Consider the following 17305-nt stretch of genomic DNA (forward strand, 5'->3'; position numbering starts at 1 on the left):
TTTTAGCTGGCTCCCTCCTGAAATTGTCCCTTTTGTGTTTTGATTAATTGCACAAAATATCCCCTTTTTACAAGAAAAGAAAGATGAACATAGTTAGATAAAGGTTTGTGACCCAAGGCATTTAAAATCGTTCTTATGCAGTCAAATGCTTGTCAAAACACTAACACATAATGAATAACATGAATTCAAGTTAGACAAAGAGACTCGTTATGGCACGAGAGTTATGAGATTAACATTTTTTGTGCGATCAGATTCTCTGCTAAAAGCAATGTTACCATGGTTTTTAATAGGTAGCATAATTATGCTTTCTATAATTATGTGTTTGGATAATTAGGCAAGTATATATTGTATTCATTAACAATAGTCCAGCCTGCAATATTCCAGTAAAATCCCTTTACTTCTGAAATTCAATTTGATTACAGTGGTTACTCCTCTCTTTGTGAAACAAATCCATATGGCAAAAAGTTTATCACTGACTCTAAAACGCAGCTGCAGTATATATAAAAATTGACAAATAAAATATCAAAATTACATGATGATTTCAGGACAGAAGAATCCCAAACAAACAAAAGTAATTTGGGTAACGTTCATAAGACAAGCCTTATATTCTAAAAATCTGCCCTTTTCATCAATAGGATTCCATCCCTTCATGGCACTGTCGTGGGTATAATTCACCACCTTTTAACCACATGGCTGCTGGGCGTTCCCCCCCCCCTGTGCTGGAAATTGCCATTTTAGTGGCACCATGACGAGCTCAGCTCGTCATCAGCACACGACACCCGTGGGTGATGACGAGCTGAGCTCGTCATCAGCATCGAAAGGGTTAAAGGTCTTAGAAACCTCATTTGCGCTTTGGGGGATGGAGAACAATCAGTTAGGCCAGCAGAGCACATAGCCTTTGCCACCCTGATGGACTATTGTCTGTCAAATTTAGAGATGAAAAACAGCCCAGTGATTATATCTGTACATTAATAGCAACCAACGTCATGGCGGTACCGTTAAATGTACAAAGAGTGTTTGGTGGACAGTCGCTGTCACATTTGACAGTTGTCCACCAAACCTTTAAAATTTTCTGTTTTTCAAAAACAAACTCCCAAAGTAGGACGTTTTTTTTCAAATAACAAAAACCTAATGCCCGCCCACATCCAGGTTTCTCCGGAGGATGATGGACAGAAAGCAAAGCATATCACACAGTCTACACTGAATGGGGTGGATGGTATAATGTCCATCCTCCAATAGCCCTTATTCCATTTGGCCATTGAATAAAGCTTTCCATAGATGGAGGGAATATAGGCTCCCATCGGCTGATAGCTTAGAGTCTGGGTAGACCAAGCGTTTAATAGACAGGAAATTTCTTTGCATTTTGCAATGGACAACCCCATCAGACAAACTCTATATCAGCTCCTAAGCTTTCAAGCACTTTTGAACATAATACGGATGTTGGTAATACCCTACCTAATGGCTTCCAATACTCAACAGTAGCTCATTTAAAGGCATACTATTCACCTCAGCATGTCTCATCCAGGGCCTGAAAAAATAGGATCTAATCATCTCCATCCTTATCGAACCCGATTGGTTTTCATTGCTGGTCTGCACAATCTTCCAAACCAGCTGCATCATTTACAAGCCATCACAACCAGCATGCCCGCTTATCTCAGACAAGACAGGCTCGCTATCTCTGATGGTTTTTGGCATACCTATAGCCAGGACACATCAGACTGCAGACTAAGAAGTAAAAAAAAAAAAAAGAAGAGAACACGTTTTTCCATCTATGCACCAAGGATCTGTAACAACAGTCCCTTATCCATGAGAAGTGCCCCAACGCTCCTCCAATTTCAGTAAGAGCTGAAGTCTCATCTCTTTAAATAACACTACATCACAATCCATTACCTGTCCACAACGTAGCTTCCTCTCCTATTACTCGCTGACTTTATGCTTGTCACTGACCATTTTGAGAGCTCTGATACCTTTTGGCTATGTAAGCGCTATAGTAATACAATATACATACATAGATACATACATAAACAATAGAAATAGCATCAGGCCCTAATGTGTGTGTTCAGATGAAGCTATTGTCCTTTCTAATGTCGCCATCTATTCTTGTTGAATCTGAGGCAGATTAGCTGCCCAAAAGCCCACAAACTCTTGAACGTGTATAATAACCTCTTAACACAATTTAGTCCAAAGCTTTTATGCGTAACAGCAAGGTAGCAAGAATCCAATATCTGTGCCTATTCTGGCTTACCAGGGTCCCCTGGGCTGCTGAAGGGTTGACTGTCCACGGAGGTCTTCAGGGTGTTGGGGGTCTCGGGCTGACCCCACAGTTGCCCGCCGGCAGCAAGTGGCACAGGATCATGAGACTGGGGTGAGTCCACATCCTGGCAGAAGGAGAGGCAACTCTGTTGAAGCAGGGATGGGCGGCGGGCACCTGTGCCACGGATCCTGGTGGTGGTAACATAGGGACTCTCTGTAAGGGTCTAAAATAGAAGAGAAAGGCATAGTGGAATTCAGAAAAACAAAAATGGCTAGAGAAAAGAGCTTTCATGGGATCAGAAGGACAATGGATTTTGCAAGTCAAAAAAAAACTCTTTTGGTGACCGTTATATTGATGCACGTACGTAAAATTGCTGATTTTTGTGAGTTCCCTCTTCAATCATCTAAAAAAGATTTTTCTCCTTTAGTATCTTCCAGAGTCCTTCAGGAAGGCCTATAGATAGCAGCATCAGTGAGAACGCCCTGTGACACTGTTATGATTGTTCATGCGATGCAAAGATATGAGGAGATCCGGCACTTCCAAGCTTTGCTTTCATGTGAATTTCATTTTCTAAATAAGAACATATTACCAAGGTTTGAAAGCACTCGAGATATATACATGCTCTCATTTAATCAGAAGAGTTTGCCAATAGCATGCTATTATAATCTCTTGTTTGGTAGTGTGAAAATAGATACATCGTTTTCTGCCCACTTTATAAAGTTATCTTTAACATTTCAAGAAGTTTTTGAGCTTCCTAAAGATGATTAAGCTTAATGAAATCGGGTGAAAAATTATTTTAAAAAAAGTATGTTTTGAAGGAAGAATACGGGAAAAAACGACTTTAAAAACGAAAAAAAAATAAGAAATCCGCTGAGAATATGTTAGTGTGCACAATTCCTAACATGCCAACTTTTAAAGTTACAATCTGAGCACAGCTCCATTGGAGGGAAAAAAAGAACTGTACAATGCCAAACACGAGGTGCCTTATTAGGTTCTGCCAAGTCGCAGCAGCTCTGTTCGCTTGTAAATAAAGAATGCACATTGGATCATCATTGTTGCATAATTATTTCCTGAGACATTTATTTTTAAAACCCTTCTTGAATGCAATCAGTTTCCAATCGTGCTATTTCCCATTCTAATGGAATCACAGCTCATTTACCAAAGGCATAGTTACAGCGACTTCAGGGGAAAAGAGACAAGAGTAAAGTGTGAAATGTGTACCTTCGGTGCAAACATCCACCAGATCGCTCGACCCCCACAGAGGGCTCATTCGGTTAATAAAGTAGGGACCTATGGGTTCGTGTCAAGGCCAAATGGGCATCTGCTCTTGCAGTGGGCTCTTGCAGAGAGTGATCCATGATTTACGTAGAGCTGACTACATGCTAATAAGGGAATCAGTTTGCATTTGTGACTGCTCCAAATACTGAGCATTGTTTGGGGGCAAAGAAGCCCATATGGTTAGCTGTTGACTGTAATTCCTTTCTCATGTGCATTCCAGAAAATCAGTTGGTACTAGGTACTAGACATTTATTACCCTGGGGGCTATTTTGGAGGAGGCACTGACTGAGGACACCAGAGACACTCTAGAGACCAACTCCTGGGTCTCACTACCAAAGACCACTTCTCACGGCAACAGACCCAGTTCTCATCCAGAGAGAGGATGGGATGCCTGGGCATGGGTAATCCGCACTGTGGCCTTGATGGAGGTCCTGACTGGCTCCTCCATGATGAATCCAGTCTGAGTTTGGTGTGTATGCTGAGCACTTGTCTGCACCTAACTGTGGCAGTTTGCCGATAGATGTTTGATGTAAGGTTTGGTAGAATGCAGTCGATTCACAAGAGATATCTGGTGTACAAATGTGCATGAGGTAGGTAGGTAGCGTGGCGGGAGTAGAGTGGAGTGTGACGCCCCACGGTGGTCGTCAACAGTGCTCGAGGGCCGGCTACAAACACTCAGTTTGCACCTGAAAGCGGTATGTAAATAAGCACTTTGTACTTGTAGTCCTTGCTTACGACAAGCAAGTCTCACAGCAAACGAGGCACAGTTACTACCAGCCTTGGTTCTCGTACGCAACGACTATAAGTAGGAAAGTGCGTGGTTACGACCGCTTGCAAGTTTTTAACCCCTTCCATGCTGATGACGGCCCCCTGCCGTCATGCATCATGGTGCCCTTACAAATATTTTAACCTTGGATGCCATTTTAACCGTCCTCCTGCCATGTACAAGAAAGTGTTTCCAGGCTGAGAGCCTGGCAGGAACATCCTCTTATTGAATGATAGTGCAAGGAAAAGAGTGTGTGCATGAGAAGAAAAGTAATATGTGAATGCACATTTGCTTCACATTACCCCAAGATGAAAATTTTACTTGCACAAATGTTCTGGAAGTGTGCACTATTTGAAATAAAAAATAGAGTTCATTTTCACCACTACTACTGGATGTGTATGTTAATGACATGAAAGTTTTTCCAAATCTAGGAGTAAACCTATGGGAGCACATGTCTGACATTTATTTCTGGGGTTTTGTGAATTGGAGCAAGAAAGGCTACTTGCTTTGCCCCATGAGGTAAATTCTGACCATTTTAGTCTGTAACTGTATTTCAATAGGATGCACACCTGCTAGACTGGTATCATTGTGGGCATGTCTAGTGCCTCTTTTTAATTAAAAATAAATAAATGAGAGCAAGAGTCAACATTTTTTCTTTAAAACATTAAATGTTATAGCAATTCCCTTGACATGTTTTGTTTTCCCTGCATCTGCCTTTTCTATATGTACCCCTGTTTAATGCCTTAATGATGGGTCCTCTGTAGCAATCTGTTGATGCATTTTTCTGCATTCAGCCACCTCCTTGTCACTAGATGCCATCCATAAGGTTGCTCTTTATTCTGACCCCCACTAATAAAATGTAGGGTTAGTTAAGGTGGACATCTGTGAGGTTTATTGCTGCAGGATCTTAGGTTCCATTTCTGGTGCCCACATTATCACATGCAACTTCTCCCTTAATTTGTGACCCATTTTGACTGGCTGAAAACCAAGTCGTTCAAGCAGATAGGCAGACCACTCTGCTAACTGACTGGTGTCAAATCCTTGCTTGCTAATAGTCCTACCCTCTTTGTCCCTCCTTTTTCTCTTTCCTTCCTTCCACAGAGCAGGTACAAAGTACTGTATCATTACGCTTTGGTTGTTTTATCTTTTCTTTGGGGGACTATTTTGTCCTTGGTTTCTTGTGTGCTTGTTTAACTATTCATCACTGATCAAGTTTGTCTGATGTTGAGCATGAATGCTTACAATATTTACAATAATAAGGCACAGCAACAGGAGCAACCACCAACAGGTCGAATTGTTCTCACAACTCGATGCTTATCAGGAGCCTACCTTGCTAATCTGCCCCCTTCTCTGCCCGTATACCACTGAGAAGCAGATCCAAGCCCGACACTCTCCTCATTCAGGGCCCCAGCTAATTACAGACATGAGCAATGAAAGTGCAATTTGCAAAAAAATGCACAATCTCTGGGGTTTGAACAGCTGACACAGTCTGCATCCAATCGCCAGACACGATTTAGCACAATCTAAAAATGTTCCTAACCAATCTGAGGTTACTATACTTTACGTACTACAAGAATGAATTTTGTTTTTCTTCTATTGCATGTGTAACTGGTTATCACACCTTTGCAGTGATTCCACCAAATTCGGTAAAAAGCATGCAAGTGTAAGGGACAATAATGAAAAACAATCACCTTAGAGGTTGCAATGTAGCCAACATCATGAGTACTGCAATGCACCCGTTCCAATCTAGCTCCCAGTTGAACTGTTGTTGTCTGGATCCCCTGGTATCTTTTTTTTGTGTTTCAGCTAGACACTAGCCAGGATGCTCTACTTAGAACACATACGGTCACTGCATTGATCTGTCTGAACCGGCCTCTGCCCGGGTTTCAGCCCTGTTTTCTCATCATTTTCATTGCCTTTTTTAAACAACGATAACTTTGTGTGTACACCGTAACTTTCATCCCCAGATATGGGTCTGGTTTTACCAAGCTTTCAATACCCCCAGAAGCTGCTTATCCCACGGCTATCAAAATGCTTAAGCTTTGCCCGAGTACAGAGAGATGTTTATAGGTTCAAAAACACTGTGTTAGAGAGATCTCGACTGCAGAGCCAAGGCATGCTCTCAGTGCGGCTTTAATATTTCTTTTTCAGTGCCTTCTCATTCTTTCAGTTAAACAATAGGTTACAATGTAGCTTCAAGGCTAATCGCTGTGTCCTGTTTCACAGCTGTGTGTGGATTTTCATAATTCGTGTAGTTCAGCTTTGTGTTGATTTGTTGACTAGTTAGGTAAATGTGTCCACTTGTCTTAAGTGCTCTTGCTAATCACTCTTTTTGTACAAGTGCTGCCCATTGTCTTCCATCACTTGGAAGTACATTATAGTAACGTTATTCAAGGATTAAAGCTCGTCCTCTCTAAACACAGTGGTGGGTGGCACGGATCAGGGGTGGTGAAGCAGGAGTGAAAAAATAAAGAAAAATGCACTTACTTCTTCACAGCCTTGTCTCTTCTCCGTCATCTCCCCTCCACTTCTCTTACCGACCAGTCATAGAACAGAAGCAGGAGGCACACAGGCTGCAGGCGCGGTTCGTCCATTGGGGCGTGGGGGCGTAGCCCCCCCCTGCCCGAAGCCGCCCGCTGCTCCCTCGGCGTTTGTGACAATCATGTCAATGAATCAACATGACGTCAGACCGCCCTGCCTGGCGGTCTGGCGTCATGTTGATTCATTGACATGATTGTACAGGCAGCAACACAAGTGCGCATGAGTGGGGACGGAGGGTGAATTTTTACCCATGCCCACGTATGCGCACTTGTGTTTTTGCGACGTTGCGCATGCCCATTAGGAGCCCAAATGGGCGTGCTGCGGGCGAGAAGGTACCTGTGCCCCTGGCGCCAGGATTGGCCAGGGGCGCTGTGAGCCTGTGACGTGTGGGGAGCAGAGCCCAGAGGGGGCGCTGACCGGGACCGGCAGCAATGTAAGAGTGTGTGTTTTTCTTTTATTTTAAAGTGTTTGGTGTGAGCGTGCATGTATGCATGAATGTTTGGTGGAGAGTGTTGCGAATGGATGTGTTTGTGTGTATGCGTGTGCGAATACATTTCTTTGAGTGTTGTGAACGTGGGTGGGGGGGTCGCCGCCGGCCTGAGTGGCCTGGGGCCCGCACTCGCAAATCAGATTGCGCCTCACCACTTTAAAATGTCACCAGCCGCCCCTGACAGGCTGCCCTAAGTCAATCACAACTCTGCTGTCACCGGCATGACAGAAGCATTGTGATTTGTCTGAGCACTGTGGTTCGGTACTCAAACAGGGACTGGGAGCCTGTGCATGTTCTCCACCCAAGCTGTGCAATACAGCCAGGCGGAGAAAATGCTAAGTTACATGACTGTTTGATTGGCCCAAAACGGCCTGCCAAACAGCCATGCACACTTTGAAAGTACGCCAACCACTCCTCCCCCTTCTCTGTGAGCAGCCCAGGCCCAACCCGCAAAAATACCTCAGCATGGAAAAATTAAATGATATTAACATTATGTTATCAGCATTGTATTTTTCATTTTTTGCACTGCGGAGGAGCCGCTGCTGTCTACACAGTCGAAGCAGTGAAGTGTAAGTGCCCCAGAAGTTACATAAATGATTGGGAGATGTGGTAGCGAGAAGTCACTTGTCAGAGGTGTGTCTCGAAAAGGTAAATAGTTGTGTTTTGCTTTTCAATGTAATCTATGCCAGGGTCTCTGATTTATACACAGGACTGTTGATTGTGCTGAGGGCATTCGCAAATCGCATTAGTTGTGCGCCGGTCAGTTCTTGGTGTTTACAGCAAAGAGTTGTAAGACCCCGCCAACGGAATCCTCACAAAAAACCCTGTTTTCAGGCATAAATATATTAAATTCAATAAAAGCAAAACAACGAAATTCAAGTCAACTGCTGTACTTGGAGGATTATTTAGACACTGTTGTAATCTAAAGTCATACATTTCACAAAATGTGACAATGACCAGGCGACAGGTATTTAACTCCTTTGTTATCACGTTGCCTTACGGCGGTAGCACACATTTCTTGAAAACTCCAGACACTTTAAAGAATGTCTCTTTCATGTGTGTATAATCTTCCCCATTTATACCAGGCACTGAACATTCAGTTCTCTCTGGTGTCTGGATCTTCTTCTTTGGTGAGTGAGTGGTGGAAAGGCAGGCTGATTTGCATATGCTAAGGCCCTGCCTGTAAAGGTATAGTGAGCAAAAAAAGTGATAGAGTGAAATGCATCCCAAGTACTTACCAGTTATTAAGATTAATTCAAGCATTTCAGCCCATCACTTTTTTCTGTCAATGAGTCGCCCACAGTAGCACAGGTATGCCTGGACTTGCATCCCATAGCTCACTGAGCTATAAGAATTCAAGATGCACTCAGAGTTGGACTGGGACACAAAATATAGCCTGGGCACCAAAATAAAAGTGACTCCCTATTAGCAAACCAGGTGGCTTAAAAAGTGGCCCACATTTAAAAAGCATGACAGTTTTCAACTTCTAAAGCCCACTGTATGGGTATTTTTGCAAGGTGTGGGTTACTACACGTTTTTGTGTTTGCTGAAGGCATTGCTTGTGGTAATATCAGGAAAATCAACAGTAAAAACCTGCCTACCTGGCCTTATGACAGTCCCACAATACTGCAAAAAAAACAGCCAACACACTGATCTGTCAGACCAGCCCATCAGGCACTGCTTTTTTGCCCTGTAAGCCAGTCTGACCCTGCCTGCACTTCAGTGAGGAGGGTCAATAAGATGGAAACACATGCGGTTGCATGTTCAGATGGGGCATAGCCTCACCGCTTGGGCTCGATTTTCCCTTTGAGGCAAGGCCACAACTAACTTGCCTTCATTTGTTTGCAGGACATATGTTGCTGTAGACTTGTTACTGTATGCAATTTGTTATATAATCTCTTCCACGCCAAGTCTTGAAAACTCCTTTTAACCGAAAGCCAAGGTTGCTACCTGTGTTTTCATGATCAACTGTGAAGGAATCTGTAAATGTATGAAGGGGCAATGAATGTGGTAGAACGTCATCTCTTGCGTAACCATTACAACTTCCCAACTCCCTATCATAACACATTATCGGGAAACCTAGGATGTCAATAGTAGGTTGGATGCCAGATTGGCACGAGAGGCTCTAAATATTGCCATGTTTCAATTGGAGGTGCAGGGAAGACAAATTATCACATCACCTAGGGCAGGGAAAATCCTTGTATTCGATCTGCTGAATAATTGATTGACAGTTTGGTTACAGATGGTGCTATGTTACAAGTCATGACTCTGCTCAGAATTTTGCATCTGGTATATCAGTGACATTATGAAGAGTCTTTGGTAGATTCATCACTATCAACCCACCCTGTGCCCCCCCCCCATCCCACCAGAAACCCATTAATGGTAATGGAGATGAAGATGATCAGACTCTCCGCAAAGGGATGGCATAGCATCATCAAGGTTGAAAATGTACTGCCAGCCAGTCATGCGTCTTCCAATAGGGGATAATTCAAACTATGGGGCATATTACCAACAACTAGCGATAATTTTCGCTATGTTGGCGTAGCGGCAATATTTCTATCACCGAGCTGCGGCGATTTTTATCGCTTAGGAACCTTGCTATTATCAAGGTTTATCTCCTAAGCGATAAAAATCGACCGAAATGCATGAATATCGCTGAAAAGTCAGCGATATTCATGCATTACCGAGTTAATGCTCTTAGCCATGTTATCCACCTACCATTGGATAACATGGCTAAGAACTGCTCAGGGGCAGGTGTTAGCTTTTGGAGATATTTGCGCTTAGCGGGAATATCTCCAAAAGTTGGTAATAGGAGATAGCGATGTTAGCGACTGTTTCCAGTCGCTAACATCTTGGCACACCCACTTTGCATGTCATTAGTGATGAATGTCACTGACATGCAAAGCGGGGCCCAAGATGGTCGCTATCTCCTACTAGCTGTCGCTAACTGGTGTTAGCGACAGCTAGGTAATAGTGAGATAATTTTATCTCCGCTTTCTTGTCTTTTAAAGCCAGAAAAGCGGAGATAAACCCCCTTGATAATATGCCCCTATGTCCTTTCCTTGTTGTCATTGGTAAGTGAAGCAGGTACCAAGCTAGATGTTCATGGGTGTATTTTTATGTTCTTCTTCCTGGATGCTATTGTCATGGTGGTGTGGCAGTTATGCCACATGCAGGAGTGGGTTAAGGGTATATAGTCTGCCTATAACAATAAAAGTGTGAGTTTTGTCCAGAGATACAATAGTATGCAGGATTCCATTCCAGTTGTAAGTTAACCTGCCCCACACGGATTTACCTGATTTATTTTTTGAGGTGACAAATTTAGGTGATGAGTTTGAAAATAATATTTTAAAAATGTATTCTTTGAATCAAAAATTGATAAGCAGTTCAAAAATGCGCACCAATTATCTACAACACAAAGGTCGAGAACATTACATTTGAAAAATGCAGTAAAACAAAAATAAAGTAAAATACACCCATCATCATAATTGAAGACCAATGTTAAGAAAAAGTGTTAAAATGACTATTGTGAACTACATTAATAAGCATGGGCGGAAAATCCGTTCTGCTCGCGGATTTCGCAGATTTTCGGTAAATTCGCAATCCGCGAGATTCGCGAATTTCCCGCAAAATCCGCGAACGAAAATCCGCGAACGGAACGGATTGGGTCAAAAGTTCAAGCTGACTTTTGTAACTCTTTTATAATGGTGCCAGCAAGCTGCCAGAGCCATTCTAAAATAGTTACAAAAGTCAGCTTCAACAGGAAGCTCTAATAGATAAAGTAAAGCAGGTGCTGCTCAAATTCAGTTACACAATCATTAATCACCCCCAAACTTGGGGTGATTAATGATTGTGCAACTTAATTTGACCTTCAACTGGAGCACCTGCTTTACTTTATCTATTAGTGCTTCCTGTTGAAGCTATTTCTAGCTATTTTAGAATGGCGCTGGCAGCTTGCCGGCGCCATTCTAAGTGGGGCTGAGGGCAGAAGGGCACAAAAGTGGGACAGAGGGCAGAAGGGGACAAAAAATGAGTGGGGCAGAGGGCAGAAGGACACAGAAACAAGTGGTACAGAGGGCAGATGGGCATAAAAAACAAGAGGGTTGCAGTGATTAAGCAGGCAAAACCATCCCCCACCCGCGAAATTGCAAAGCGCCTTACGAACACCCGCGAACACGCAAAGCGCCTCGCGAACACCCGCGAACACGCAAAAATAAAAAAATCCGCAAATTCGCGCGAATTTGTGAATTTTGCCGATTGCCAATTCGTAAATCCTCAAATTCGCGAATTGCCAATTTGCAAAATTCGCCCATGCTTATACATTAACTCTGGCCATCAACCTGTCTTTTTTCTTTACTAACGTGACCCAAATTCTTACCCTATGATGCTCATTTACTGGCAGGAAATGAGACTTTATCAATGTGAGCTACACAGTTTCCAATATGTCCCATTGCCATAAATGCAGTCTGCCCTCAGAATCTGGCAAGTGTTCATTCTTCCCTATTGCCCCTCCGCTGCTCATGTTGTAATTGAGGCACCATTCCCGAACCTCCAACCTCCAACCTCCAGTTATTTATGCCCCCCACCCGACCGACACAAAAAACTAAAAACATTAGAACAGGCAGAAAGAAGTTGCCAGCTTTGCAAGGACAAAAAAAATAGAAGACTTTTTAAGAGTCATTCCGTTGTATATAATGTCTTCTTGGTTATATATAACCATTGGGAAGAGGAGTTAGAGGAGTTGGCCTAATGGCTAGGGTGGTCGACCTCAAATCTGGGGATATGGGTTTGAGTCTCGGCAAGGACGCGCAACATCCTGTGATTCTGGGCAAATCGCTTAATCTCCCCTTACCTAACAAAAATGAATGTGTCCTCATATAACGCAACTGGTGCTCGTGTAAAGTGCTCTTATACCAGATATCTTCAGGTTACGTTTGCTATATAAAAGTCAGTAAAAAAAAAAATATGCATAAAAGGTACCAAAAATGTTTATAACACTTTTTCATTATAACTTTTTAACATGCTGCACAGCAGCCACACTACTCTACAACATAACTTAAAGGCATTGGCAAAGCCAATAGCTCTGACTAAACACTTAGAAGGTCCCAAAGTTGAGACCTAATGGCCATGCCAATGGTTGTTTATCAGCATACTACCTGTGAGCCTCTTCTAGGCTACACAATCTTTGGCCCTCTCCTTGGTGTCCCTGTCCTGAGATGATGTAATCCAGAATCATGATGTCTAAGATAGACCCCGCGATAAAAGCACCGACATTTGGACTAATCTTACAATTCTTAACATTTATACATTTCTAAATTTGTCCAACAAATAAATATGCAAATATAAGTGTGTTTTTCAAACTATGTACGATTTAGTGACAGGGCAAAGAGCACGGTTTTCCCTCTTTGTATTGCCTTCATTATCCACATATATAATCATACCCACACTTACTTCATTTGTTAATTGCATATTTACTTTTTCCCCTTCTATTCTTATCATTGAAGAAATCAAAACTAGAAATTAAGCAAGAAAGGGAACCGTAAAGAGAAGGCCTTGCTCTGCAAGCTCCATATTGTGCTCAGAGCTCCTGGGGGCGCGCTAAGGAGATAATGGTTGGTCTTGAACTTATTTAATTGCCATAATTTCAGTGTTTATTTCTGTGCCAGATCTATTGTGTGTGCAAATACTTCAAAGATGCCTGCACACGTTTATTTAAGTATAACGGCTCGGAACAATGAAAACACAATTATTGGGTCAATTGAGAAAAACGGAGGGGGGGGTCCATGTAACAACTGGTTAGTAATCCTATGGAAACGGGTCCCTACTCACTTCTTGACAGGAGAGATGTATTATAAAAGACGATTACAGTACACCTTCACATTTAAGGACAAATATAGCTTTTTTATCAGTGAGTGTTCCAAAGTTTTTTTTAAAAATCACGTTGAAATCTTCTTAAAAACAAGGAGGCGCGTTCAGGTTCTCCTCCGTGAGGCACAGGGCCGGAATTGGAATTTTGCAGATGGGATACTTTGGCACACAGTAGATGGCTACCCCGTCCACCTTATTACAAGTGTCATAGGATATAACACACTTGCAGTAAGGTGTAATGAATGTCCGTAATGTTTCTGATAGAGTAACCTGTCGGCCAAACTCTAAATCAGACCCTAAGGTCTTGATTACAATCGGGTCATTCATTCTGTTCTGGGTGCAAAATTCAAATTACACCAAAAAAACGGGATTACAAGTGGTGCGTAAATTCAGAGTTCCCCCTAACAATTTATATCGGTTTTTGATGGGTGCCAATAGAATGCAGTTATGTGTTGTGTCGCACATACTGGGTACAGTTGTGCAAATTGAGTGTGATTTTCCATTCCGGGAAACACAGCTCGAATCTTGTGCAATTTGTGCCCCAGCTACTTATCCCTCTCATTTGCAGGGCCTGCTTTAGGGCAGTGCAACAGGAGCGGCTGCACTGGGCGCTGACCTGGAAGGGGTGGGGCACTGACCTCAGGCATCGACGCTGTGTTTAGCAATAACTTATGATTTAAAAGCAGCTGACAGCCGCGGTCAGTGTAGGTAAGAGCGGTGAGGTATGGGGCCGGGTTGGGGGGATTCGACAGCTGTCCACAAGGGGAAATTAAATAAATAATTCATTTTCCCTCGTCGTCATCTGTCAAAATCCCGCCCCCCCCCCCCCCCCCCCCCCCCCCACGCACCTCGCCTCACTGCTCTTACCTGCATGGCAGCTGATGAAGAGTTCCTTGCGCATCCAGATTTCAGGCAACAATAAAAACGTCAGGAAAACACCTATGAATAGTGTTCCTGCTAAAGAGAGAGCGCAGAGTTTTGTACAGGGGCAGATTTGACTCCCCAGAAAGTAGCGCAGAGGGTTAATATGCCTGCTTCAGATAACAGATCTGTATTTAAAAAGGATAGCTGAAGGGCTGCCATAGGTCGATAAATCCTGAGCCCTTGCCAGCCGCGGTGAGCGAAATCTTCTCCATGCCCAATATATGCAATAGGCAAAGCCACCCTATGAGTGTTGGAGTACGTGTAGATTTCCAATGTTTGAGAATGTTTTACTAATGCGTAAAAGTTGGCTGAAAGGAATCCCATCCTTCTGACATTTTGGGTGGTAACTTGAGTGGTGTAATAACGTATTCCTGTCTCATGGTTTAAAATATATTCCCACCAACAGTTTCTCATCCTTAGCTTTTATTGTAATATCAAGGAAATCAACTGATTCCTGGCTCTTATTAGCTGTAAACTTTAGATTCATATCACCACATTTCAACCATTCAAGGAAGGAGTTTAAATCAGTCTCTTCACCTTCCCAAATAAAAAACACGTCGTCTATGAATCTAGACCACTGTTTTATAATTTCAAAGAAAGGGCTGACTTCATTGTAAATATGTTGTTGTTCATACTTGCCCACATATAGGCATGCCAGGCTGGGAGCACATGTGGCTCTCATACTGGTGCCCTTGATTTGACAATAATAGTCACTGACCTTGCACCCGCCCACCACTCCTGAGGCAGGAGCCGGGAGCGTGAGAGTCTGCCTGCTATGTGTGTTCATGCTATGTGCTTTTAATACATTTACTGGGACACGTATTTTGTTTTGTTTTGTTGTTTTTAACCCGTTTGATGCTGATGACGGAACCGCTCCGTCATCAGCTGCAGTTGGGCTGTGCTGATGATGGAACGGTTCTGTCATGGCCCGGCCGCCGTGCCTGCACGCCGCGTTCTATTGAGCGGGCGGGGCCATGACGGAACCGCTCCATCATGAGCACAGCCCAACCGCGGCTGGTGACGGAGCGGTTCTGTCACCAGCATGCGGCCGCAGCGCGGCCGCCCCGCCCTCTTAGCGCTGCGGCGAAATAGCCATCGCAGCGATGTGGTTAAACCTGCGCCGCATTTCCTGTGTTATTTCTTGTCGCCTGAGGCGGAAAGCCGGATGACGATTAGGCATCTCTCTCTGCGCATCTTTACCGCAACTCTTAAGCCTACCTTCCGACCTCCTAACTTGCACAGCTCCTCCTGCCCCACTCCCACTCAGCCGATTAGGAGCTGTAGTGTATTCTGGGAGCAGGAGGCTGTTTATATCCTCAGCGGCCATCTGGGGGGGAGGCAGGCTCGCTGGCCTGTAGACGAGACTTGCTGCCTCTCGCCTGTGACGCTATATATTTAGGTGCCCTCGGCCGCGCCTAAGGAGCGCCAAAGGAAAGCCCGTCTGCGCCCGTAAGCGTCCCGGAGGCGGACGGGTGCGGTTGGGTGGGAGGACTAGCCGATATTCTTGAGGGTAAGATGTTCAAATACACTTCGGCAGAGCTCACTTTGCTTAGGGGAAATGTTAATAATTGTGGTTCTGTATTCCCCAGTAGAACCAACCGCAGCTGCTGTTGCCCCAGTTGCGGTTGGACACCGGGCAAGGTCTCTATTAAGAATGCCTTACCGGTGTCTGGAAACTTTTCTACTTCAGGATTTGACACCGAGAATAGCCCTAACACTATTTCTTGTTCACTCCTCAACACTAGGTCTCTCAGCAAACATGCTTTAGACTTTTTTGACTTACTGTCCGAGTCTAAACCCGCCGGTCTCTTTTTAACTGAGACGTGACTAGGGGATTTTTCGGGTCCGGACATTGCTAATGCACTTCCCCCCAATTATGTCCTGCTTAGGAAGGACCGGGTCAATGGCAAGGACGGAGGTGTAGCAATGGCGGTGGACAAGCGTTATGCCTGTTCCATAGTCCCCACAGATGACATACATGGGGTGGAGGCTCTGGGTTTCTGTTTATCACTGTCTCCTCACCAATCTTGCGCTGGGTTACTGGTTTATAGGCCCCCAGTCCCAATTGGCCCATTTCACGAGGAGCTCCATACTTTTATTTCATCCGTGTGTTTGAAGTTCAATCACTTTTTGCTGTTGGGTGATTTTAACATCCACATGGATGTGGCTGATGCTGCAGACACGACTAAGATCATGGACACGACCAACCCATTAGGACTTATTCCTTATCTATTTACTCCTACCCACATTAAAGGCCATACTCTGGATCAAATTTTTTCCACCATCCCTATCACAGTAGCCACTCCTGCACCAGTACTTTGGTTGGACCACTATCTGGTAAATTTTGAGATTGCGTGTACAGACAGATCAGCTACTAGCGATCTAGGACACCTAACATCGTGCCCACGCGCCTTTCCCTGCGTATACTTCGATATGCTAGCACAAGCCTTGATAAACTACCCCTGTTCGCTTTCAGGCGATCTAGAGGACGATTTGGACCTCCTGCAGACCTGGCTTGTGCAGCGCCTGGATGAACTAGCTCCTCTCCAGGCTGCTCGCAAAAACTCCTCTGGTACATCGGCTCCTTGGTTCACATCAGCTCTCAATGAGAGTCGGAGGCGTTGTAAAAAAGCGGAGAGAGCGTGGCATGTCAACTATGATGGACTACTAAAAGGAATTTATAGGGAGTGCATTAAGTCTTATCACAGAGACATCTTTCTAGAGAAACAGTCTTATTTTGCGAGGAGAATAGAAGGCGCAACTAATACCAGCAAGGAAATCTTTGCGATAGTAAGGGAATTTACATCCCCTCTTTCTACAACATCTGTGTGCTCCAACTCTGAACTGTGGGTTGCTCAATTAGCAGATTTCTTTGCCAGCAAAATTAAGAGCATTCAGGCATCTTTTTTGCCGGCAGATGCGGCAGCAGCGGCCAATTTAATTCTCCTTTCATCTCTCTCTGTCTCTGAAGGGCCCATCCTCTCCAACTTTCCTACCCTCTCCCTTCCGGCCTCTTTGGACCTTTTAACCAAATTGAAGTCGGGCTCCCCACTGGATCCTTGCCCGGCCAAACTCCTGGCCAAAACAGCGCAAGTCATGAATCCCTTAATCAACCTAGTGCTGGAAGCAGGCCCTAATCCTCCCTCTCTTAAAAAAGCCTAATCAGGACCCCAATTCACACGCT

The 17305-nt window shown here is 44.0% G+C and overlaps 1 protein-coding gene across 1 annotated transcript in view; it reads right to left on the minus strand.

The window, feature by feature from the left end:
• The window catches only part of VWA5B1 (von Willebrand factor A domain containing 5B1), a 1100054-nt gene that overhangs the window by 217494 nt on the left and 865255 nt on the right, over window positions 1–17305 (minus strand). The window contains exon 14 of the mRNA XM_086920192.1: window positions 2246–2477. Coding sequence (XP_086776318.1) covers window positions 2246–2477 — 232 coding nt within the window. The remainder of the gene's footprint in view (window positions 1–2245; window positions 2478–17305) is intronic.

Source organism: Lissotriton vulgaris, chromosome 5 (genome assembly GCF_964263255.1).
Source record: "Lissotriton vulgaris chromosome 5, aLisVul1.2, whole genome shotgun sequence".
NCBI lineage: Eukaryota > Metazoa > Chordata > Amphibia > Caudata > Salamandridae > Lissotriton > Lissotriton vulgaris.